The sequence below is a fragment of the Thamnophis sirtalis genome, unplaced genomic scaffold, assembly GCF_051295495.1.
Source record: "Thamnophis sirtalis isolate CommonGarterSnake01/CBP01778 unplaced genomic scaffold, rThaSir2_p1.2 scaffold_11, whole genome shotgun sequence".
In the NCBI taxonomy this organism is placed as follows: Eukaryota; Metazoa; Chordata; class Lepidosauria; order Squamata; family Natricidae; genus Thamnophis; species Thamnophis sirtalis.
The window spans coordinates 30,202,672-30,229,489 of NW_028261391.1; the positions used below are offsets into that span (position 1 = coordinate 30,202,672).

A 26,818-nucleotide genomic window follows, 5' to 3' on the forward strand; every position below is an offset into this window, starting at 1 on the left:
AAGAAAAGAAAATGCCATTTATATAGCCTGTTGGGTAGGGAAATCTTCTCTTAGTATAATGCAGATAATTCACAACCTCTATAGACATAGGAAATATCAGCAGAGGAGATGATAACAAGAATTTCTTTTCAAAAAGCTTACAGAAGAACCACCTTATGTAGAATTACCAAAATTTCTGTGCAGGTTTAATCCATTTCTGGGTAATGATGCATTTTTACAACATTCCTAATTTTTAGTAGTAAAAAAATCAATATATTATGGTTGGTCACATTATTATTATTGAAATATTAGGAGAGGGGTGTGTGCACAGTGTGCCCATTAAGTATGCAAATACAAAATAATACTGAAAACCCACATTAAATTATTCAGGTAGACAGTTCTATATATCTTTGAGGTTAGGATTGGAGTATCTAAATTCTGTGATACATTACACAAACTAGCTGGATGACTATGTAAAACTCTAGGAAACTCAATTTGGAATACAATTCAGTAAATCCAAATATGATAGTGTTGGTCTTGGATTAAATGAAGGTACCAAAACTATCTTCACACTCAAGAGTGCACTAGTATACTTAAAATAAGATCAGTGGTGCCTCTCCTCCCCCTTTTGGGCCTTGAATGTATATTTAGGATCAAATTTGAAACATCGGGTGTAAATTTAGGAAGATTCCATGGAGAAATTTCATATTTTATCCAGCCACTTGTTCCTGTACTGGATTCTTGCAAATTATTTCTTCTCAGAGGACAAGTCAAGCCTGGACCAAGTCAATGGGGAGAAATCATTGTATAAAGCAGACAGACATGGGCATTGAATTGATAGTCTGAATGTTCTGGTGCTTGTAGAGCCACAGACTAATGGTAAGAAAAGTCTCTTCAAGACAGAGACCTTATTCCATGTGTGTAACTAACTATGCTCATGGAGGAATTGTGTATAATGCTATCATTTAAACTTTACTTGCACATCAGTCTGCAAAGATGATAGCACTAATATATAATGAGCTCATGACACATTGTGGTACATGTTAAGAATATAAATATTTATTATAATAATACATCTGACTGATTGTGTGACGAACCAATCATAACCTCTTACAAAATTGTTTTATAACAGCATATTCAGACTTCAGAATGGGTGAGTGGACTACTCAAATAACAAATGCTAGAATCTTAACCAGATACTTATTGTGTACACATTAAACTAGGGCTAAATTAAAATTTTAGAACAGTGTTGACCTTTGAACAAATTCTAGTTAGGAAGATATAATGTATTTTCTTCTAGCAGAAAACACTTTAACCCTACTATGTTCTGAATGGATATCACTCATTTTTTAGTTGCCCAAAATGATAGATATCATTAACAAGTTATATTTTGAATTCAACTAAATTGTTTATAATATCCTTTTAAACATTTGAGTTAAGCGTATTCTTTTCTACATAAACTTTCTTCTGATTGATATTAATATCTCCTTATACTTTTTTAGGCTTTATCAGCTTCATTATAGTTTCCAAATTTTGCTTTGTATGGCACATTTAAAATGTAAAGTATGCAATATATTTATGTGAAAAATATATATCTCAAGTTTTAAGAACTTCTGTAAATTGGGATTTATTTATTTATTTCTTGCATTAATTACTTGCATCTATGGCCTTTCATCTCTCTCTTTTCTTTCTTGCCACACCCTTTTCTTACTCAGAGTCCAACATCCAATGTGGCATTCTGAATATTACTGGCTTTGTAACCCTCTGCATCAGTTATGTGTTTAGTTAGCAGAGGTTTAGCTGTTTCCTGTTTCTCTGAATCAAAGACATGTTGACTTTTATATGATTTTGAGCTTTCATTAAACAAACAATCTTTTCTGTCCTCTTGCTTGGGTGGTTTAAACAAATGCTTCTTCTGGTGCATCCCAAGAGCAGCTGCCGTCTTACAAATCTTGGGGCACTGAAAACACGCGTAGCCTTTCCCAGTGTGCTCACGCTTATGCCTTTGCTCATGATTCCTTTTGGTGGAAAGATATAAGAAGCTCTGAAAACAAAACTGACAGTGGTAACGCTTTTCTCCTGTATGGATTCTCTCGTGTATTTTGAGTGTTTCGTTGAGGCTGAATGCTTTGTTACAGTGTTGACAGATGAAATCCTTGACAGCAGAATGGGTGCGTTCATGCTTCTGTAAATTGCTGGAGATGGAGAAACTTTTCCCGCAGGTTTTGCAAAAGTAGGGTTTCTCCCCCGTATGACACCGCTTGTGCATCCTTAGGGTGGAAGAGCTCTGGAAATGCTTTTGGCATAAATCACAAGTGAAAGACTCAGACTCTGTGGTCTCCCGGGGTGAGTGATCATGGGATATTTCTGTAGATGTGTTCTCCCTTTCACAGAGCTTACAGTTAAGATCTGGCATTTTCTCTTCTTGATTACAGACCTTCTCTTCAGGAATATTCCTAAGAGCATAAGTGGTGACATAGGTCTTCTCGCTTTCCTGACAGGAATTTCTGCTCCTGTATTTCTCTCTCCATTTTGCTTTTCTCATTTTTCTTAGTTGTTTAGATTTCTTTTTTGGTTTGTAATTGTAATATGGCCGCCAAGGTTTATCATTAGAGTCATGGTCACTGATATCATCGCCCATTTCACTTTCAATGTAGTCTGATGGACAGACTCGAGACAGGCTTCTCTTTTCCCGTTCTGCAACCTGAACTGTCTGATCGTCTTTGGATTCATATTTAGATCTTCTGCCTTTTTTGTAAAACAATTTGGACCCCAAAATATGTCTTTTCACAATAGCTTCATTTCCAATTTTAACTGTTATTTGACAAAGTGGAGCAACATTGCTGTCAGCAGATGTTCCTGGCAGTGCAGGTTTTGCGATATAAGTTTCAGTCTTGCTTGAAGTTTCAAAGATATGTGTAGATGGGTTAGAAGCTATCCCTGTATTCGTTGTATATTTTACCTCCTTTGAAGTTGCTTCTCTGTCATATAGAGGCATCTTTTTCTTTTCTTTATTGGTTTTTGTTCTACTATTGCCATTGTCTGACTCATGTATAAGATCATTGCTGGCTCCTTGACTGATTGCAATATCTGAAGTTCCCTTATCACTTTTTCCTACTGCCTTGACAGCATTACTGTGCATTATCACAGATGAAACTCTTCCACTATGAACTATAACTGAAGATGCTGAATTGTTATAGCTAATAACAGAGGTTGAATTCTCATGGGAATTGCTATTACTAATTGTTTGATTAGAGGAATCATATTCCTGAGGACCAGAATCCTCAACAGAAGATAATGTCCTTCTGTTAGTGGGAGTATTATTAATATCTGTCCTTGATGAAATTTTCCAGGAAGAAACATTTGGAGGATTTTCAGAGGTTGCTGTAGCATCACCACATGGAGAGTTATCCAAAGAAATGCTGGAACTTGGCAACATACTGTGTTCAAAATTCAAGGATGCCAGTTCAGAAGTGACAGTATTCTGAATAATACAGGTGCTAGATGGAACTTCATTAACTTGTACACTTTCATATGATGAGTTTCCATAACTCTTATATGGTGCCCTCTTACATTTCATAGGCAAAAGCCTGTAAAGTTTGTAAGGATATACATTTGGTTTCAAGCCACCATTAGCTGTTTTCTTGTTTACACCAAGTCGGTGATCAATTGCATGAAAAGATTTCTGATGGTTCTTGAGTATATAGTATGTCATAAAGGTCTCAAGACAGAAGATACATTGGTATCGCCTTTCACCTGTGTGCCAAATTTCATGTCTGGTACGGTACTCTGCTAATGCAAAGACTTTGTTGCAATAATGGCAAGGATAAGTTCTTCTCCAAGAATGAACATTTGAATGTCTTCGGAGGCTGGACAAGGTAACATAGGTACGTTTACAAACACTGCAAGTATATAGTATCTGTCCACCAACAACTTTAACAAAATGGTCTGTTTCTGGCATTGCGCCATTTGTGGCAGGATAATCAGTAAACTCATTTTCAGTTTCTGTGGGCTCCGGGCTTACATACGAGGTGCCAATTTTTTCATTTGAAGGAACAAAATTATCCAGACTATTCTGTTCATTTTCAGCACAAAAATTGTTCGGACCCCTACATGCTTGTTCATGAGTCTCTAGTCCAGCAATATTTTCAAACTGTTGGCTACAATATTTGCAAACTGAAGTCTCTTGAGATTGTGAATGAAGAACGCTTAACTGAGTTTTATCATTAAATGATTTAGTACAACAATTGCAGTTATAAGGGTGTGGAATGTCTGTGGCTATTGATCCAGAAAGGTTATCAGATTTATTTTCATCTTCCTTCGAAGAGAGAATATTGGTTTTATTCAGCTGAGATTTTTGAAAAGAATGGCTGAGGTCATTAATGACTTTATGGGGAGCCGCTGAACTGCTTCCCTGGTGGGTTGATGTCTTTACAGTAGGAGCATCTGTGATCTGGGAGTTAAATCTAGCCTTTGGTGCATTATATGACTGTGTTGCTAATTTAACTAGAGGCACTGACTCGGCAGTTTCAGAACAATCTTCACCAGTTTTATAAAGTGGAGTGTTTTCATAATAAAAAGAATTTTGTTGCAAAGCATTGCAACCTGTTGTAACAGCATAGGAATGTTCCGCTAATGTGCTGGCTCTCTCAACCTCTTTGCATGCATCAGTCCTGTCCAGATCGCTATTGGATGCTTTATTTGTTTCAGGCGTTTTTTTAAAACTTGCCCTCAGGTCAAGAGGAGAAAACAAATTATTACTATTTTCAGTTTCAAAAATCGAGTATGCATTCGTGATTCTTGGTCCATTTGTAACGGCTGAGTCTTCCTGTCTTTTTTCTTCTTTCACATCATTTTTTTCAGTATTGCAAAATGAATACAGACAAGAGGAACCGGAAAGGCTCTTTTCTGTAAGATCTTCTAAAAAAGATATTCCCAATTTTTTGCCAGCAGCTGCAAGATCCACAACAGACTCTTGTTTTTTAACAATTACTGTAGAACTGTAGATGTAATTAAGTACTTCTGTGAATACTTCAGCCTTGAGGCCATCTAGTTCCAACACATGTCCAGAAATGCAGATGGTATGACTCCAAAATATATTTTTGAAATAAAGGCTTGAAGCAGCCAGGACATTACTATGGGCTTTGAATTTGGTGTCTTCTACAATTATGGTGACATCACATAAAATGCCCCGAATGCGTTGTTCATTTAATATGGAAAGGACGGTGTCACTGTGGAAGTCATCTTTGAGATCCTTGAAATGGGACATGATGGTCATCTGTTTAAATAAAGAAGAGATTTTAAAATCAACAAGTTCAAATGCTAACTTACTTCTGGTCCTCATATACCCCATCACAAGCTAATCACTCTGTCACTTGCATACAATATATACCCACAGTATGTACAAAGTAAAACATCTGCAGTGTAATTAAAACATAATGAGACCATAAAAATCTCCAGTGAAGCCCAGTAAACAACCAACAAGAACAACAAAGAAAAAGTGGACAAATATAAAGTTCAGAGAATACCTCAAGAATAGTTCTGTTTTCAGGACTTTTTAAAAAGTCAACAAGGAATCTGATCTCCAGTGCAGATTATACCAGAGCAGTGACACTGTTATGACTGAGCAGAGGAAGTCATAAACCACCAGTCAATCAGTGTCAGCTTCTTTTTCCAAAGAACATTTTTTTAAAAATCACAGAAAGCTATCCACCATTATCATTACAATGCTAGCTTTCTCCCCCCCCCCCCAAATTTCAGTGTATGTTATATGTATTCATCAGACTATTTTGCCACAAAACAAAATCTGAATTGTTGCTATGGAGAATTGCTGCTTGATCATCAATGAACAGTTAGTCTTGTATACAAATCATTGCTGAAATCTGTGATTATGTCATGATGACATAGTTTTGCATTTCCCAACAGCTTCAACCCTCTAAGCATGATGGTGGTGTGTGGAGAGGATATAATGACTTCCTTACTCTCATAGATCAGGGGGTAAAATAAAAGAGTTTGATACATAACGCTTAAACAGGTAGGCAAATAGCACTAGACAGGCTTTATAGGACCGTGAATTAAAACAATGGCATAATTTTGGTTAACCTAGGCCAGGTAGATTTCCCATCACTACCTGTATCTTGTACCACAGCTTCAACATAGCCATGATACACAGGCATGCAGCAACATTTGGACAATCATGATCTGCTAGAAGGAAACGCAGAAAAGCATTACCCTTTGCTGCCATCTAATGGTGCCTGTAGATTTATAGTCCAGCTCTTATATACCTAAATAAGAGTGTTTCTGGTGGGCAAGGGGAAAGATGCTGAACAAAGTGGAAAGTTAAACAAAGGGAGAAGGAGATTTGGAATGACTGAATTGAGGGGAGATCTTCATATTTATTTTTTGCATTTATTTGGTTGCCTATCTTGTAAACACGATTCCCATATTGCTCAGGGCTCTGCAGCTTCAAAACATGCAAGAATATGCTCTGAACATGTATCTGAAACTTATTAAAGCAGCTGCAACTCTTCATATCACAAACATTATTAAAGAGAGAGATTTCATTTATTCATTTGTTCATTCATTTTACAGGAATTACAAACTCCTTCAATCAGGATTGACCCCAGTGGCATACACTTTCCCCTCTATAATTAGGATAAAAATAAAAGTCAAGATGCAACCAACCAGCCTAGAATCACTTATGTAAGACCCTGAAATGAAACACAATCTGCAAAATAGAATTACAGTGAGTTCTCATTAAGCAACTGTCTTGTTTAGCAATAATTCACAGTTACAATGGTGATGAAAAAGTAACTATGATAATCCTCATATTTATGACCTCCTTAGTCCTGCAAAGCCAAGAAAAACTGAAGTAAGATAATAAGCACAGTTACAGTTTTACTTAGCATCCACTTTGCTTAGCATTTGAGTTGCCAATCCCAGTTGTGGCCACCAAATGAGGATTGCCTGCAATAATATTTTATTGTTCATGGAAAAAACAAATGCCAAGTTTTAACAAAGTCATGTCAAAAGAAAAGGGGCCATTTGAATGTGCCCCAGGAGTAGGGCAGCAATTATAGCTAACATTTATGATTTATATAGCTTAAAACATGTCTACGAAACAGAGCAGAAAAATAATAACATATATTAGGAAAGGTAGAGTGAGAAGCTTTAAGAAGCTTCTTTAAGCAAGCTATGATGTAACATAGTTTTAATTGCTGTTCTGAGATATGTAATGCCTGTCCTTCCTATGATATTCCTCTATTGTTGAAGACCATGAATGATTGATTTTGTGACTCCTAGCAATCGGATGGATGGATGGATAGACGGACAGACAAACACGATAAATAGGTATGCAGGCAGAAGTCCTAAACTATTTGAAAGTCTGGAGACACATGCCACTTCACTGATTTCTTTAAAAACAGCCTTTGATTATTGGTTTAACCCAGTAATGAAGGCGGTCAGCTTTGTCTTCTGACATTGTGAACTAATGAAATTTACAAATTTATTGCCTTCCTATTTTCTCCATACATCAGCTGTATATCATTTTTGGGAGTAGCATATTATTATTTTCACAGTTGAAATTATTTGCTACATCATTCCCTAATAAACTCCATAAACAATCTTCAAGGAACATTGAATGATTTTAATGGTTATAACTTTCTTTTTACAGTAACACCTATATTCACAAAACGTATGCATCTCCATTTTAACAACTATTTTTCATTTTTAAAACAATGGGTGATTGCTAGAATTTCTGGAGGCAAAATATTTTTCATTGCATATTTTCATTTTTATATTGGAAACTGTCTGTCTGTCTGTCTGTCTGTCTGTCTATCTATCTATCTATCTATCTATCTATCTATCTATCTATCTATCTATCTATCTATCTCTATCTTCATCATCACCATCATTTATCTATTTCTGCACATTTGAAGGCCAATATGAAAAAAAGAATCTTCAACAGAAAGATTGAAGTGGAATGTTCATTGCTGAATTAATCAATTCTGCACAGCACTTCTTCCACACACAGAAAAAACATATTCCTCCTGAATTCAGTCTAGAAAACAACTTGCATGTTTGACCATAGATATTTTCTGAGTGTCTGAACCAGCTGAATCCCTGGAATAACTAATGCCTTAAATTTACCTGAAACAGGATGTACTGTATGAATCTCTAAATGGGATTTTTTCCTGTTATGCCCCTACTTCCTTGCATTATCTTTTGTCTTGTATGTGTGACCACAAGATGGAGCTCAGATCAAAGGAGAGTACATCAGACTATTGGAAAAAGAAAATAAGAAATATAATTTTAGTAACACGAGTGATCTATTTCTAAGTTGCCAAATTACATATTAGTCATTTGTAACTAACAAATCCTGCTTTATTTACTGTAACACCAAGACTTCCTATGGAGTGAATTTGCCTTATATAAATAATGAGCACAATCATTATTTTATATTTCCTATTTACTCATAACTGATTAAATACCACTATCAGATACTGGAATTTATTAAAATTATCCACAAATTTTCATCATCCATATACTTGTCTCAGATTGCACTGCTACAAAAATTGTCCTCATGAAATCAGGAGATTGAGTACCCATAGTTGTTACAGCGTATAGATGATGGACTGGTAGAACAGTGACAAAACCGAGGGTTCTGATTTGCAAACATTTTGAGTCATGACAGCCATCGTGTGACTGATTCAGCAAGTGTGTAAGAGTTATTGTTCTGCAACTGATGAGATAGCCGTACTATCTCTGAAGATACAGTTCTATAGTTAAAGAAAGATGGACTATTTTCCTTCTCTGGTAAGGCAGAGAATAAAGAATAACAGATTTGGAAGAGGCCTTGGAGGTCTTCTAGTCCAAACCTCTGCTTAACAGGAGAGTTGTACCATTCCAGACAAATGGCTGCCCAATCTCTTCTTAAAAACTTACAGTGATGGAGCACCCATGACTTCTGGAAGCAAGCTATTATACTGATTAGTTGTTCTCTCCATCAGGAAATTTCTTTTTAGTTCTAGGTTGTAGCCCTCTTTTATGAGTTTCCATCCATTACTTCTTATTTTGACTGTAGGTGCTTTGGAGAATAGGTTGACCCCCTGCTATTGTGTCACTTGTAGTACTTCTCTTAGTTAGACTAAACCAGTGATGGTTAACCATTTTTGTGCTGAGTGCCCAAAGCGAATGCATGCGCACGTGCTCCAATCCCCCAAATGCAATGCAAACACCCCCTGTGCATGTGCCCTGCCCCTGTGGACATGTTTCCTGCGCATGTATCTTGCCCCTCCTAAAAAGGAAGCTTTTCAGCACCCAAAATGGAGCATGGGGGGACTTCACAATCCCCAGCACGTCCTAGCTTCCTCCTGCATTCCTGCCATGGAGAGGCACCTGCAGAGATTAGGGAAGGCATGGACAGCAGAAATGCAGGAGAAAGTTAGTGCGCACTGAGGGGAGAAAGGTAGGGCACACTGGGGAAAAAACTGCAGAGATCGGGGAAGGCCCCACCCCCATGCATGCATGGCAGAGAACCAAAGACCAGCTGGCTGGCAAGAGCCGCACCCCAGCAGGGTGGCCTGGCTGGGGTGATGGTTGGTGTGCCCGCACAGAGGGTTCTGTGTACCATCTGTGGCACACGTGCCATAGGTTTGCCATCACGGGACTAAACATTCCCAGTTCCTGCAACTGTTTAGCCTCCAGCTCCCTAATCATCTTTGTTGATCTTCTCTGCACCCTCTCTAGAGTCCCAGCATTTTTTATATCATAATGATTTTATACATCAGACCAATTCCCTAAAAGTGATAGAGTTTGATTTTATTTTTCTCTACAAAGAAATTTCCAACAGTTCACATGAACATTATGAAGCATACAAACAAAAGAGATGAATGTCTTTGCTTTTAACTTTTTAAACTTTTGACTCTGTCAAGTCATGACTCAAATTCTTTGAACCTTCATTCATTTCCATTTAAAGTTAACCTTGAATTTAAATCCCTTATAGGAAATTAACTTAAGCAGTGTTTCCTATAAATTGCTCCTTAGTTTCAAAATATTTGTATGAATATTGGGTCCATTTGTTGCAATTTGTATACCGAATATGGCACATAGACAAATATACACATAAAGAAACTAAAATAAAATAACCAGAATTAAAATAAAATTTATTAAATATGAAAATTATATCCGTAAGAATAGGTATAAGCTTAGTATACGGTTGCAGAATAGATTTTTGTGCTGTCTTAAAGTAATGAATATATTTATTTATTCTAAGCTTAATTCTGATGTGTTATATTTACTTGCTTGTAACAAAGAAGTCCTAATAGCCCTAAGCTGCCTAATAATGATGATAGTAAGTACTGTAACTACGAAATATAAGTGTGCATCCTAAGGAATAAAATAATAAAACAGCTACCTTTACCATGCCTCAATGAAACTCAAGTGAAAAGTCAAAGTCAATACCCAGCAGTGAGACAATCTAAGAAGATGAAATGGTGGAAGATAGCCAAAACAAGATAATGCTTTAACACAGTAACCTGTGACCACAAGAACAAAGAGACGATAAAAATCCTTGTAGATCTAAGTAATTCTAGAGGAAAGAAGAGGGCAAATAAGTAGAAATTATGAAAGCCAAGATGCCAATAAATCAAAATAGTACCAATTACAACAGTAGGAGGTCAGGTGCATAGTAAGTTAGCAAGAAACTATAACATTATTTCATTGGAAGCCAAATTTTTAACTGAAGAAAGAGGAATAGATGCAATATGTCATAATTTCAAATCAAGGTATATACACAAAGATAGAGCTCCTTTCCCCACTTTCATCTTCAAATAAGGCAACCTCTTATCTTCATGCTTTTGCCTTCATCTCCCCCACCCCCCAACTCTGTACCTGATCAGCTTCAATTCATCTTTAGTCTTTCCATGTTAAAATGTTATTTCCCCCTTGAAGTAGTGGTAAATTATATAAAACCTGTTAAACTTCACTACCCATTATCTCAGAGGCAGTAAGTCTTCCATATGGGAGGTATCAAACCAACCAATGACTACTATCAACTTGAGAAGGGGGGAAAATGCCATGCATACTTTTTGCCAGGATAAAAAGTCTCATATTTCTGTAACTGGGATGTGAACGCGCATGTCCAGAACCTTGCCGTAACATCCTATTGGAGAATGTGATTGATAACTTCAGGCAGAGGGGAGGGGACACGGGGGTAAAGTTCTGACGCCATTAAATGAGATTTAGTTTCGGCTCCATAGAAGTCCGTGCCAAGATGTTAGTCCTAATAAAGGAATGGGTTTTCTTTGAACTTTGTCTGAAGGCTCGTAAATTAATTAGGTCAGCTCTTTGAAACTTCACGGGTCTGATGTCCCAGATACTTACTCTGATACCTACCCTTAGGCAATAGATAATTGCTGTCTGATTAACTATTGTCAAGGTTAGTGTCATTTTCTTCCGTTCTTTTCTATTCCAGTAAATTTGGGCACTAGAACTTCTATGTATAAAAAGAACTTATATTCCAACTTTTCCTAATTTAGTTCTTGCAGATTTGATAGATTTCAAATTCCCTAGCTAGCATATCTTTAGTCATGTTGGCGACAATATATTACGTTCTTGTCCAACAATGCAGACTGTAATGTATTATTAGTATCATACATATAGATGTCATTTAGTAAACACAATTGGGATTGGCAACTCAGTCATTAGGCAAAATAGCTGCTAAGTGAAACATCACAATTTTATGCTGTTATTTCAGCTTTCCTTTGCTTTGCAGATCTGCAAAGGTCATAAATGTGAGGACTCATCATGGTTTATGACCATGGAATAGGGGCCCATGAGTGGAAGATGTCAAAAGGACACTTTTCCCATGTCCAACAATACTGGAATTTGGAATCATCATGATCTTGATTTGGGAACATCGTTTTTGTCAGAGTTTGTTGCAAAAATCAAATCCAGAAAGCACACACAGATAACTGATTCAGCAGGATTCATTAACTTCTCTTTATATACATAATAATACAGGAAGTAATATATACAATACCAATAGTGGATTCTCCAACATGGTTGTAGTTACAGGCAAAACACAGGCAGAGGAGAGATTGGTTTCGGTTCAGAGTTGCAGAGCTTAATTAGTTTTCTTGCACAAACTTAGAGCTACATAGGCAAACAACGCCCAGGTTCCGATCCGTCTGGCATGGCTCTGAGACACCAAATAGTTCCCATTGGCTGATCCAGTTGCCATGCCTATACATTGGCTGGCCTTGTTACCATGCCCTATTCCAGCCAGTCCCTAATGGTTGACCTGTTGCTATGTCCTATTCCAGTTCATGAATATTCTGACAGTTTTTCATACACTGAATCTGGAAATCATTGCAAAATTAAAATGATAAAGAGGAGATTAGTGGCCAGTATGTGGTTATCTATTAAATTTTGGTATATTTTATGATGAAGGATGCTTAAACAATTATAGTCAAATGAAAATGAAGATATGATGATGGTGACATGTATAAATATTTGAGTTAAAATGCTTGAGTTAATATGAATTATGTTTGTTGACTGTAGAAGAGATGCACGAAAGTCTTTTTGTAACCAACTGATACACTTTCTACAGCATGTAAAGGAGGATGTTGTGTTTGTTTTAAATAAAAAATAAAAAAATATTTAAAAAATAAAGAAAGAGGAGATTGGAAACATTCAAGGAAGATAATAAATCAAATCATCTTGCCAAAAGTCAGTATAATTTTGACTGCTGAGGATAATGATACATATTAGAAATAGCACAATCTCTCTATCAGCTTCCTGAATATAGTATGTTTTTAGTCATTAAAAACATTGGAAAAAGTGGTTGGTGGGGTCTTATGAATATATATTTTTGTGTTAATAATTACCAAATACATAATTTTTACAAATGACTCAAAAGGAAACTTTTCTAAGGTTTTTAAGATTCTATTATATTAACTGAAATGATTCAGAAAGCACAGACAACTGTGCTTTTCTAAGATCAGACAACTGATCTTAGAAAACTGTAGCTTACTACCCTCAGCTTCCATTTTCTCTCTCTCCCTCCCTCCCCTGTTGTAATATAGTTCCTTGTGCAGGTGTGTGTCCTCCATGGCCTAGTTCATACTAGGGCCTGCAGAGTCACGCTGAATCACACAGGAGAAAACAAACTCCTAGAAAGCCATAACATCCTGATAATGCATAACATAACATCCTGAGATGTGCCCTACCAATGACGCCCAGGATTTGACCATATATAGACAGAACTTCCCTGAGCAGTAGATTAGAAATTGTACTTTTACAGGCTGTTTTTAAGCACATGCTATTGCTCCTCCTGCCTTTGTCCTATCTCAATAAAAGGGGCTCTCAGACCCCAATCTGGGTCGCTCCATCCCGAGAAAATTTGTCTCCTGTCTTTTCTCAACATTGGCCTCATGGGCGAACAGTGGAAACTTCACATTTGGTAGCAGAGGATGGTTACTTCACACTCCCCCCTACAATGCTACACTTGAGAATGCAACTCAGACGAGTATACTAATGTACATACAAGAAAGGACATGAAAAAATTAATCCACGTGTCTTGTAACTCCAATACCAAGAATATATCTTGCTGTTTCCACAGTAGAAGTTTCAATATGTTTTTCATCTTTGCAATGTTGTTTTTCAGCTAACACCACTGACAGTTATAAAGTTGAATTTTTGCATTATAGTCACTCTATTTTTTAATAAAATTTTCACCCAATTGGTCATTACTGACAAAAACTGTATCTACACTTGCACCTAACTATAGCATGAACAGATTTTGGCTACTTTTTTTGTTGTTGTTCCCTGCATCACATTCCATCTCATGCTGCTTGGTGAAACAAAGTTGTGTGTGTGTGTGTGTGTGTGTGTGCGCGTGCGCGCTTTGTTCCTTCATACTGCTCATGATATGTATGCAACCTAATCAGTGTTGCTCTATCAGTGTCTCTGTGTGTGTTTTTCTTCTCACCTCATGTGGCATCTATGTATTTCTAGATATGTGTGCAATGTATGTAGTAGTATAGGCAGCTGCACATGTTTTTTTCTGAGTCATGTCACTCAAAATAGGAGGAAAGGGTTTAGAACTGGTGGGAAATATTTGTAGCTTAGGTGGTAGATGATGTTGGTGGTTTGTTCTCTGAGCTTGTTTAGTTTCCGAACGTTTTATCACCAGGCTAGGTAACATCAGCAATGGAACTTTGGCTGAAGTGTCTTGTTTCAGTTCTCATCTGCTTTTATAGGCTTATGTGATCAGTTGATCCACATAAGGAAGGGGTTTAAAATGGCATTCCTGCTTGATCCACAACTGCTTCTGTCATAGGATTGCAATGGGGACTTGCACAAAGTCACCCATAAATCAACAAACCTGTATTATATCTGGGCACAAGATATATTTCTTGTGCCAAGGTGGCGCAGTGGTTAAATGCAGCACTGCAGGCTACTGCTAGATCAGCAGGTCAGCGGTTCAAATCTCACCGGCTCAGGGTTGACTCAGCCTTCCATCCTTCCGAGGTGGGTAAAATGAGGACCCAGATTGTTGGGGGCAATATGCTGACTCTCTGTAAACCGCTTAGAGAGGCCTGAAAGGCCTATGAAGCGGTATATAAGTCTACTGCTATTGCTATTGCTATATTTCTATATTTCTATATTTTGTCCAGGGTTCCTTAAAACAGTGTTTGTCAACCTTGGTGACTTGAAGTCCTGTGGACTTTAACTCCCAGAATCCCCCAGCCAGCATAGCTGGCTGGGGGATTCTGGGAATTGAAGTCCACAGGACTTCAAGTCACCAAGGTTGACAAACACTGCCTTAAAAGGCTAAATTCATGTTACCCACATGTATGATTTTATATTATATTTATATTTTGATTTTTAACCCAAATCAGCTCCCCAGATTGCTTAGGATTAAAACCCTCAGTGCAAAAGTATAGCATGTTCGGAGGTACACGGGTACCTCAGAAGTTGGCAACATCTTGCCCTATTCGTCAGATCTCAATCACCACTTATCTAAAAAAAAAAGTTGCAAAGATGTATATTTTTGCATTTTCCTTTTATAAATCATATGCATTCTGTGTTATATCAATTCTACTTTTTATATATATGCAATTTTTAAAACCTTCCTCTTCATATTTGAAACTCTTTTTTCATACTCCTTTTCAATACTTGAAACAATTCTCCCATTAAATATATAGGAAAAAACTATTTCCAAAGCTCTGGCGACAATAATTTCCTTCACAGCCAGACACTGTCCAGATTTTAAGTTTGTTTAGAGTTATTTTGGTGAGCAAACTGCAGAATAGTTTTACATATTTTCCACTTCCTCCAGTGGCTAAATGTTTCAAGGTCTGTGTTATCAGAACATACTGTATTGAAGAGAAGCTGTTAGAGCTTTACTGCTGTGTTGAAAAAAAAAATCCTGCATTCTTGCTACCAGCTCTCTGTTGATTTGATAAAAGAGATTTTTTTTTTGAATTTTTTTTTTAAATAGGATTTTGGAGAATTCTCAAAGGCTGAGTTTGGTATTTTTGTACTTAATTAGGTGGTGAGCAAGGTGTCCATGTGAGTGCCTTAGCCTCCTTGGCTTCTGATGCTACTTCAGCGAAGTCCATGGAAAGGCCCTACAAGGACACTGTTCCTGCTGGGATCCTCCATAGTAGAACACGTGGGTCATCAGAGAGACTTCAGAGTAATGGAAAGATATGTAAAAGAAATCAGGCACTGTTGACCATCTCAACAATAAAACTCAGGCTAAAGCACTACGAAAGAAATTCAAGTATTTTCAAGCACTCTGAGAACATGACCAAACACCAGGAACAAAATTAAGTAGAAATCTGTTTTACAGGAGAATAAACCCAGGAGAAATTGCAAGGCAATTTTTGACATAGCTTGAATTTACACATACACTAGTAGAGGGTAATTAGAGATAAGGAGCACAGAGTACTTAGCAGGTAGTAAGTCCTGTAATTCCACTTTAAAAATCAAGAAAACTGAAGTATATTTGGCCTTCAGCTAATTTTCAATATCTTTGAGAGTGCTAGTTCTACTTGCTGATTTAAAGTGACATGTAAAACAGATATCACTTTCAAGTTAATAATAACTAGAAATTGAAACCAATCATGGTTTTAAACTGCAACTAACACTTATGTCTTGTTAATGCAGGGAGAAACTGCAAAGTATGGTTAAGAAGCCACACAAAATGGAGGTAAGATTTTAGACCACATTATGACAAATCTAAAAAATGCATATTCAAAGATTAGAATATTGAAGATTATCTTCAAACTGCCAAGGCTGAGACCGTGCAGTATGTCCATAAAACCCCCCAAACTACCATGAGATCCGGACAGAAAAACTAGATGGCAACAACGCAACGGGACACAGAAAAATAACTCTTTGGTGCCCACCAATGAACTCCTGGAGTTCTGCAGCCTAGTTCTCATAATCTTAGTTTACAGTAATGTGTGAACCATCAACATTGTATAAAATGTATGAGTTAGTCCCCTATGTCTTTTCAGTCGTTTAAAAATATGGTTGAGCATAATTCAGGAATCTAACCCTAAGAAGAGATGATTTCAGCTACAAAATAAAATAGGATATGAATAATCATTATTATGCTTAAATATTGGTTCATTAAAGAAATTAATAAAATAATATTTTCTAAAGCATATCAAACTGGTGAACTGAGTGACGCTTAAATAATGGTTTATGCTGTGAATTTATTTTCTGAGTAAGTTTTTAAATATGAGCTTCCTCAACCATCAGAGCATCCTCACATCAGGCTTCCCAAACTGGAGGCCCTTCCAGATCTGTGGGAATTCATCTGCCTAAATTACCAGCCTTTTGCTGCCTGGAAAGTCTGGGAGATGAAGCATAGATAAAGCATGCTGTATATGCCGGTATTGTGAGTAAGAGATTACATTTCCAAGCAAATTCAATCAGCAGGTCATTAGTGATGAATAATGGAAGATGTAGTTCAGGGCCACAGATTTTCCATTCTTTCAGTGTGTGCTGGTTTCTTTCCAGTGATAAAGTGGGAAACCATGAATTCACATCCCATCTTTGCCAAGAAAGTCAGTTACTTTCTCTCAGCCTAACCCACCAAACAAGGTGGTTGTGGTGAGGAAAATAGAAGACGGGTATGCTGCATATGTTTGCTGCATTGAGTTATTTGTAAAAAAAAAAAAAACAAAGATGGGAAATAAATGAATAAATAAATATTTAGCAAGTTGAGACTTGTTTGTGCAATTAAGTATAACCATTACTAAATTGTTCTGCTGCATCTCTGAGAACAGCAGAAACAGAGTAGACATACCAAATTTCCTCCAGCCTGGAAATGAGGCAGCCATCTTCTCTGTATTTTTACTTTGGAACACCCATTAAACAAAGCGAGAACAGTTGAGAGGCACCCAGAACCACCAGGCTCTGAGAATGGAAGATGCTTCCAATCCTGTGCCAATTCCTTCCCTGAAACTATGTTGCTTAGCCATCTTTTTCAAGGAAGAGAACCTACAAGAGATTTATGTTTTTCCTCAGAATTCTAAATGTCATATAACCATATACGGAAAGGTTCAGAGGTGGTGTTCAGCAGGTTCTGAACAATTCTGGAAAAACGGTAGTGGAAATTTTGAGTAGTTTGGAGAACTGGTAAATATCATCTCTGAATGGCCCCTCTGCCTCATGAGTCCCAGCTGATCGGGAGGGAATGGAGATTTTACAGTATCCTACCCTTGGAGATGGATGGGAATGGAGATTTTACAGTATCTTTCCCCTGCCACACTCACCAAGCCACACCACGCACACCAAGCCACACCCATAGAACTGGTAATAAAAAAATTGAATCTCACCACTGGATAGGTTACAATCTTGTATTCTGAACTGCTGCCATCAGTTATTAATAATAGGTTGTTGAGGGAGGCAGATTTTACCTGATGATCAGGACAAACTTCCAAATAGGAAGACCAGTTTGAGAATAGAACCAATTACCTCCAGAAAAAAGGTCTTCCTGTTTGATGTATTCAAGTAACAGGCACCTTTTGGGGATGCTTTAAATTGGTTTCTTGCAGCAAAGAATATGTTGTGTGATGGCATAAATGATGCCAGCTTACTCTGAGATTGTATGGATCAATGAGGGCTCTTCCATCTACTGAGATACATTGGGAGAAATTATCTGTATCATTATTATTGCTATTGCACTATACATTTTCAGGAGTTTGACTCCAAACTGGATATAACGTCTTTTGGAAGGAGGCCAATGGAAGATGATTGGCATTTTATAATATTTTTATTTGTTCACAAATCTATAGAAAGAACATACCATAATACTGCAGAAGACTATCAAAGCCATTGCCCTTACACCAGGTAATAAGGGATGTGAGTTTGCACATAGCAGAAAATAATGATTTGTCCTAACCATAGCTTTGTTGAGCAAATTATAGAAATCTGATTGGCATATCAAAGTAAACTGTACCCATTGCTTACAAAGTATAATACAAATGACTAGCCAGAAGCTAAATTAGCCAGATTATCTATCAATCAATCTATCTACCCAGTGGTGGGTTGCAGGCGTTACGCCCCGGTATGGGTGTACCAGTGTCTGCCCGGGGCACCAGGTACCATTCCGGTATGGTGCTCTGGAGGATCCGCCCAAGCTCCTTACCTGTATTTGAGCTCTTCGGCGTTTCCGTACACGTGCACAGAGCGCACCGCCTGTGCAACACTCTGCCAAGCAGCTGGAGCATCACAGAGACTTACAGAAGCATTGCAAGAGGTAAGGATGCAGGCACGCAATGCGCGCATTCATGTAGTGGACACCAGGGCCTGTTGCAATCATACTGGTTGCAATGGGATCCTGAACCCACCACTGTATATATCTTATATATTCTTCAATTCTTACCATTGGTTACATTGGTCAGACTCCAGAAGCTGTAACTCAAAACATTTGGAGGTCTTCTACTTAACAACTGGCATGAATTTATAACAATTGCAGCACCCCAGGGTCATGTGATCATCTTTTACAACCTTCCTGCAAGCAAAGTCAATGGGGAAACCAGATTCACTTAACAACTGTGTTACTAACTTAGCAACAGCAGTGATTCACTTAACAACTGTGGTAAGAAAGATTGTAAAAGGGGCAAACTCACTTAACAACTGTCTTGCTTAGCAATGGAAATTTTGGGTTGTAGTCGCGTTGAGGACTGTATATCAGTTTTATTTGCCCTTTTTCTTGCATGTCCTTCATGTAATAGATTTAATGTCTATGTGCATGATATTGGGCCTCTGTGTTTGCAATTTTGATACATCCCAGATAATAAGGTTGGTTCCTTTATTTTTGAAGTTTATCAATACTTTGTATAGTCGCATAAATTTCCTACGTGCTTGGTACATAGCACAGTATTAATCATCTATGTAGCCATCACAGGGCTACAATACTTTGTGGTGAGCATGCCCCTATAAAAGAATACATGTTCTCTAGTTGAGTTCCTGCCAGATTTTCCAACCGTTCTGAATTTATATATCTAATAAAGTTATATTGTTAGCTATAGGCAGTTTTAAATAAAGATGAAATATTCCTTTTAAGTATATGCTTATTTTACTACTGTCTAGTCCACTTGTGTTGGCTCACTGACCTTTCTATGTAGCAATCCAACTGCACTGGCTAGATCAGGTTTATTCAAAGTTACAATGCATAATAGTTTTCCTTTGGCTGTCGTATACATGACAACTTGTTTTGCTTTCCATCTATGTTTAGGCATCCAACTTTCATGGGGATACTTCTTAGTTTCACTGAGACTTAGAATCCTAATTAGCCACATTATCTTTGTTTTTGACTAAGCAAGCTTTCTGTGCTTTTGTCCTTTCTTATTTCAGTTGAAAATAATGGCTAATATGCCCACAATATTTTATTTCCCCTTCTTTATTTTCCAAGCTGCCTATTGCACATACAATTAAATCAACATAACAAAGAATATACACGTGTACTCTACATTTAATTGCTGTATGTAAATCATCATTATTATCATTTTAGCCATTGTCTATCCACTGCAGGATAAAGGCCTCTTCCGCATGTTTTCAACCAATACAGTTCTTACCTTTCTTTTGCCAATTGGACCCACAATACTTGCTGATATTGTCAAATCCATCTTGTTTTAGGTCTCTTTCATGGATGCGTTTTATCAAGTGGGATCCATTCTATCAATGCCTTGGTCCACCTGCCATCAGTTCTTCTTGTTGTGTGACCAGCCAATTTCCATTTAAAATATTTTACTCTCTTGATGGCATCATATACTTTTGTTTGTTCTCTAATCCATGTGCAGGTCTGTCTATCTTGTCTTGCAATGCCAAGCATGTATCTTTCCATGGCTCATATGTAAATATGAACCAGCATTTCCTTAATCAAAGTTCATGTTTTCAACATTTGGTTAGGTTTATCAGACCATTCTTTGGCTGCTAGCTTTAGCCTGTATGTGGATTTTTTGCAATTTACACACCAGTTTTTATTTGGCTCTTTAAAATTTGGTGATTGCTCTGTCTTCTTTTTCAGATCACCATCACAAAGGTTGTCTTTAAGTTTTTCCTGTGCAGTATTTGAAATACTTCTAAGCTTAGAATTCTAATACTTGCATGCTTAACTACTAATGCAAAAACATAAGAAACCTTGCCATATTCTGGTCTGTATTCCTTAACTATTAAACCTATTTTATGGTTTGGATATTTCATAAGCATCATACTTTGTTCTGAAAGAATGCTTACAGTCTATGGGTTTCTTTAGTAGCGGTGTGAAAATCCATGTTTCATTTTTGTGCAAGGATTCCTTTGCTTTTCATGTAGCTTCCCTCCATCTCTATGCCTTCTGTGCTGCTGGCTAACACTATACTTTTTTTCCATGGATTGGGCCCATCCCTGGTGCAGCAGCTTCTCTTGATTTCTTTATTAGATATTTCACATCTTCTTACCTCTAATTCTGGATTTTATCTGCTGCTTCCCTTTGCTAATTGCCTAGATAGAGATGCTATTGGTAAAACTGTATTTTACTGGAAGTCATTTATCCTTTATTGAAGGGAGCAATATTGTGGGTGTTTACTTTTTCAGTTTTTAAGTCCAAAGCCATGTAGCCTTTTGTTCTTATTTTATAAACCTGCATTATTTCTAATTGGGTTCTGGAATTAAACTGCTTTTCTCTCCCTAGCCTAAGATCCAGCAAATTAGTTGTCAGCCTGGAAGCCATATTTTGCCTTTTGGATTTCGGGCCTGCCACATTTTCTACTGCGGGAAAATGGGAGGGGGGATTATTCAGAGTATGGGTGATATGTAGCCATAATAACATTCCTTCTCAGAAAGTCAAACTCGCCTTGTTCCTGCATCTGAATGGATGCGGATGGGTGGAATTTTTCTTTGTGGCAATGATTGATTGGACCATGTGATAGACTTGTGGATGTTGAGGGTAGGGTCTTGAACTTTCAACTGGGTGGGAAAACCTGGAAGCTTTTGGATTCGGGTTTTCCCAGATGTGCCATCTCTAATAAAATGGAACTTTGAGAAACTCAAGCCTTGGAGTCTTCCTTCATTGGGGGTGTTACTTGGAACCCTGACATTAGCTTTATTGTACTTTCCACTTGGTAGTTTATTGTAAGACTGCAAAGTCTATTTTTAAGTAGAATTTTACAGCTATATTGCATAAGATAACATAGACTTAATGCAATTGCAACCAACTCAGTGGCATAATAGGCTTCATGAAATATACTCCTCATTTTATTATGATTTACTGGTCATTTCAGTTTAATACAGCTTTTTCAGCATGTATTAATGCATGTATTAATCTTTTTCTCATAAGATTCATCAATCAGATTTATTGATTTGATGCACCCCTATATATCAGTAACAGTAACAGAGTAACAGAAACAGATTTGGAAGGGACATTGGAGGTCATCTAGTCCAGTGGTGGGTTTCTATTTTTTTACTAGTAGTTTGCTCATACGCGCGCGTGTGATGCTTCTGCGCAGAAGCTTCCGGGCAGGTGGCTGGAGCCTCTGGCTGCCATCACTGCTGGTTTGCCTGACCCGGGCCGAACTGGGAGCAACCCACCTCTGATCTAGTTCAGCCCTCTGCTCATGCAGGAGACCTATACTAGGGATTCGAACTGCCGAACTGCCTACCTTTCTGATCAACAAGCTCAGCGTTTTAGCCACTGAGGCTTGTCTAATTTCAAATAAGCAATTTATATTTGCTAATATAAGTAAGTCTCCATAAGTCTCCATGATCACGTGATCAAAATTCAGATGCTTGGTGACTGGTTCATATTTATTACCGTTGCTGTGTCTCAAGGTTACATGATCACCTTTTGCAACCTTCTGACAAGCAAGGTCAAGGGGGAGCCAGATTCACTTAACAACTGGATTACTAACTTATCAACTGTAGTGATTCCCTTAACAACTGTGGCAAGAAAGGTTCCAAAATGGGGCAAAACTCGGTCTCACTTAGCAACAGAAATGTTGGGCTCAATTGTGGTCATAAGTCAAGGACTACCTATATTTTGTTTTAGTGCCCTCTGAATAGAAAACTATTTTAACATATCTTCCATTAAACTACATACGGTACTCTGATAATTTCAGATGTACCAGCTTTCTGAAAATTAACATTTTAAATGTTATATACGGTTTTTATGCTTTTAATATTTATTATACATTGCTCAGAGTCCCTCTGTGAGGAAGATGGACAGTTCTTAAATTTGCTAAACAAATACATAAAATAATGTACCAATTGTTCCTTCCTAAGGATGTGCATATCTTCCTTAGCTTGTTCTAAATCTCTTTTTCTAAACCAGTTTTCAATCAAATTAATTTAGTTTGTTGAGTTAATTATGTCAGATTTTGGTAATCTATATATTTTTTTTTACCCAAGCTGTCCTGACCTGGACTTCTTTTGGACATGGCATCTTCAAGTATTCTGAGAAGTTCATATTTTTCAAATAATGGCTCTTTTTCTATGCTTCATTGCTATATTCTTTCCCATCTTCATGAGATTTTTCCAATCCAGTCCATTTATTCAAGCTCCGACAGTACGAAAGAAATGTTCCTCAATTAGGATGTGTTAATTCCCAGTGAACATCCATGAGACATGTCTTTGAGCGTTGGTTCAGATATATACTGGACCAGAAATAATTTGGAATGTTTTTGTGACTGAGGTCCTTTGAGTACTCTTGAGTGCTCATTGTGTAGGTCTGACTTCATACTAGGCCTGTAACTCTTCTGTTGGAAAATTATGATGGGTAATTTCCAGTTTAGTTTGCACCAGCACACTGCCAGTCAATTCCTATATTCAGATCAAAGCAAGCACATCTGCCAGCAGCCAGCAAAAATATCTATCTTGACATTAAACATTAGCAAACATCTAAAATAGTTACCATTTAGTAACTGGATAAAATGTAGAAAAAAAGCAGGAAGAGACAGATGTAACCAAACTGTCAGCATTGTCTATATGAAATATCACATAGGATAGAAGCTTCCATAGAGCTACTGAAACAATACTGGGAATAATTAGCATGGATGGCTCCAAAGCTTTTGATTATTCCATCTTTAACCCTTTTTTGTACAAGAAGTAGCGTGTGCATATAGCATGGAGATGGAAACTGGGACATCACCCGATCTCTTCTTTTGTCTGGATCTTAAAGGAAATAATTTGGTAGATGGGGATGATCTATCCAACACTAAATGGCTATTTAGAAAATGAATAGATATTTACAGCCTTTTGGGTGAAAATAGTTCTTGCCAATATTTTGGCTCACTTACCATATTGATACTTTGCCACAATTTTGTTTATCACGGTCTGTCTAAGCTATATAATTCACATCTCATACTAAGTCATAAGCTGTGGTTTATAAACTTCAGTAACTGGGTTCACATAAATAGCATCCAAAGACATAAATAAGCAAATGGCATTACTGCATGAACAGTATCATTAGTACTACTGTGGGCTAAAATGGCTGAGGGGGGAAATAAGGATGGATAGGGAATGGATAGTAACTGGTTGGTAATACTTAAAAAATGAGACTCAGCAATGCATGTCAACAAAGTAACCTATTTGGGCTGCTAAAATCAGGATAAACACTAGATGTGGTAGCATAAAGGTACAGAAAACTCTCGTTGCCATCTAATGGTTATCTGGATTTCTGTAGCTTAGAGCTAGTAGCCCTATGAAAACTTCAGAGCTAGAGAGAGCTGCATTTTTTCTGACACCATCATTTATTCTTCAAAGATGAAATGAAATGAAAATCAAGAAGTGCTTCATAAATCCTTATTTTCCTGCTCTCCTGTAGAAATGTGTAGTACAATAACATAGAATGATGTCTAAGATTTATTAAAAGGGAAAAAATATACGCATAAAATGAATAATAATGTTCTTAACACTATCAAGGACCTGATAATTACATTGTATTTTCTAAAGTAAGTGATCAAAATAATCCATCCTGAAAAAATGTAATCAATCCTATCAGAATTTTAGTACTGAAAGTTAGCATTTGAAAGAATTATTAAAAAGTGAATAAAAATGCCTGATTTTAGTGCATGCATCCATTTACATCTTTTTGACTAATGTAATATGCATATTCTATGACTTCATTTTAAACAGGTTTTATTAGTATTTTTCTGAAACAAAAATATTATGTCTATTGTGAGCTATCTTACCAAATTAATATTGTCATTTACTGTTTATATTTACTGTAAATACCTGTGCTTGATGGAACTGTATTTCTTAATACTGCCACTAAACATCTCTACTGAGTGCTGAATGTGATAATCTTTGATTATTTTGAAGTTAAGCATTTGAAAAGATGGCTTCTATGCTGAAAATATCTTTACTAAGAGCTGTGCTTCATTTAAAGTGCATGTTCTAAAGTATCTATATCAAAAGTGGATAAATATTTACACTAAAAGTAATACCTTTCACCCTTAGGTTTAATTTTGCAGATACTATTAAAAATGCTATTCATTACGTGTTATATTGTTGTCAACTTCATCTTGCATTAGTGTTATAATAAATTACAAACTGCATCATCACAGCTTTCACCTCATATATTTCGTTGTACATGATGTTCAGTTTGGTTAAAATGTCAGATTAAGTTACGGGTAGGTAAAAAAAAATCTGTAAAATTGTTGCTAAAAGAAATAATTAGAGAAGGAAGCTTTAAACCAATTTATAGTTTTGAGCTATTTTTAAATTTAGTTCTGCTTCTTCAGTACTGAATCTATTTTAAATATAAATAAATATTCTACATTTGTGTCACAGTGAATTCCTTCATACTATGGTGTTTGTTTTTGTGAGAATGTAACTAGCGTTGTTGCATTGCTTAAGTAATCGTTAAGATGACAGAGAATATTACAGTTACAGGCTAAGATTTCCTATCAGTTAAAAATCAGAGCCATGTAAAAATGTTATGAAATAATCATCTGCACTGAGGAATAATAAACAATAATAAATGCCTCTGCAGCTCTGTTATTGCATCCTTTATCAGAATTCGGTTACCAAGGTAACAGGTTGGCCCAATATAGATGTGAAGCAACTATATTATAAAGCAGCTATGTTAGTGTACGTTATATGTCTATAAAATGACTTAAAAATTATCTTACAGATTAGGATATCTACATATTTTGTTTTAATTTGCTAAGTATGTCCAGTTCTAATTCACATTCATTTCAAAGGGAAAAGAATACATATAGGTGCTAATCTTTTAAAAAATAGCTGACATCTCAAAAAGAAAAAATATTGTATTTAAATTATCCTTACTTTATGTCAGCAATCTATAAAAGAACAATAAATATTAAGTTAGTTTTTATGATAAATGCCAAAAGACCGCTTTTTTAGTACAAAATTTGAATATTTTAAATTTTTATCACAGCTATATTCACAACTTAGACGTTTGTATCTTAGCAAAAAGCCTATTCATTTTCATAGTTGACTTTCAAATCTTTTAAAATTGTCCAGCTTTTTAAAAAGTATTTTATTGCATAAGCGGTGCCACGCCCAGATTACCTAGCAGAAATGCTATTTTCAATTTTGGAAGAGGTATGTTTTTAAACTGACAAAACTGTCACTCGAATAATTGCAAAGAAAATATTTTAGAATTACCTCATTACCAAATATACTAATTTAATAGCTTACCAGCTCAGTGTCTATATTTTCATATTCTTCCTTTGTGGAATAACAATTGGTAAAAAAAAACATGCAAATCTTCACCTACCTGTTTATGTGGTTTAATTAAGTCTTAACATGGCAGTGCATTCAGCAATTCTTGCTTAAAGCAATGGAGAGATCGTGAAAGCTTGACTACTAAAAAAAAATTTTTTCCCTAAAGGAAAAAAGAAGCTGTTTTAAAAAACACCTTGCTTGAACCGACTGTGACCAAGATAGCTGAGTTTATCAATGGGAAGGAGAGATGTGGAATGCAGAGAGATCTTCTCATCCAAGGTGGTGATGAAAAGGTGCTAGTTTGTTTTTAAAGCTGCAGCACAGGACTTTCCTCTCCTTTTCTGAAGGTTCAAGGCTTGAAGATGACCACTGACTGCAAAGGCCCCTTGTCACATCTGCTTGAACATCAGCCCAGGATGATTGCCCTTGCTGAAAAGAAAAACTCAGCAACCAAAGCCCTATGCACACCTCTTACGCAGTAAGAGTTAAAAATAGATTGCACAGGCTTTATAAGAAACACGTCAGTTTCGAAGGGTTTAATTTGATATTGCCATTAATTAGCAATACAGCATTCATTATTTAAAGAGCAGCCAAGGCAAAGGATGACACCAACTGGAAGCAGCATCCGCTTAATTCTTTTTTAAAA

At 36.7% G+C, this 26,818-nt stretch overlaps 1 protein-coding gene across 1 annotated transcript; it reads right to left on the minus strand.

Annotated features, from left to right (window-relative positions):
• On the minus strand, positions 1-26,550 carry ZBTB38 (zinc finger and BTB domain containing 38). The gene is made up of 2 exons (XM_014057417.2): positions 26,225-26,550; positions 1-5,257 (listed from the first exon to the last, which is right to left on the minus strand). The coding sequence occupies exon 2, from the start codon at positions 5,255-5,257 to the stop codon at positions 1,691-1,693; it is 3,567 nt and encodes a 1,188-aa protein (XP_013912892.2). The 5' UTR covers positions 26,225-26,550; the 3' UTR covers positions 1-1,690.
• Between the last annotated feature and the right edge of the window lie 268 nt (positions 26,551-26,818).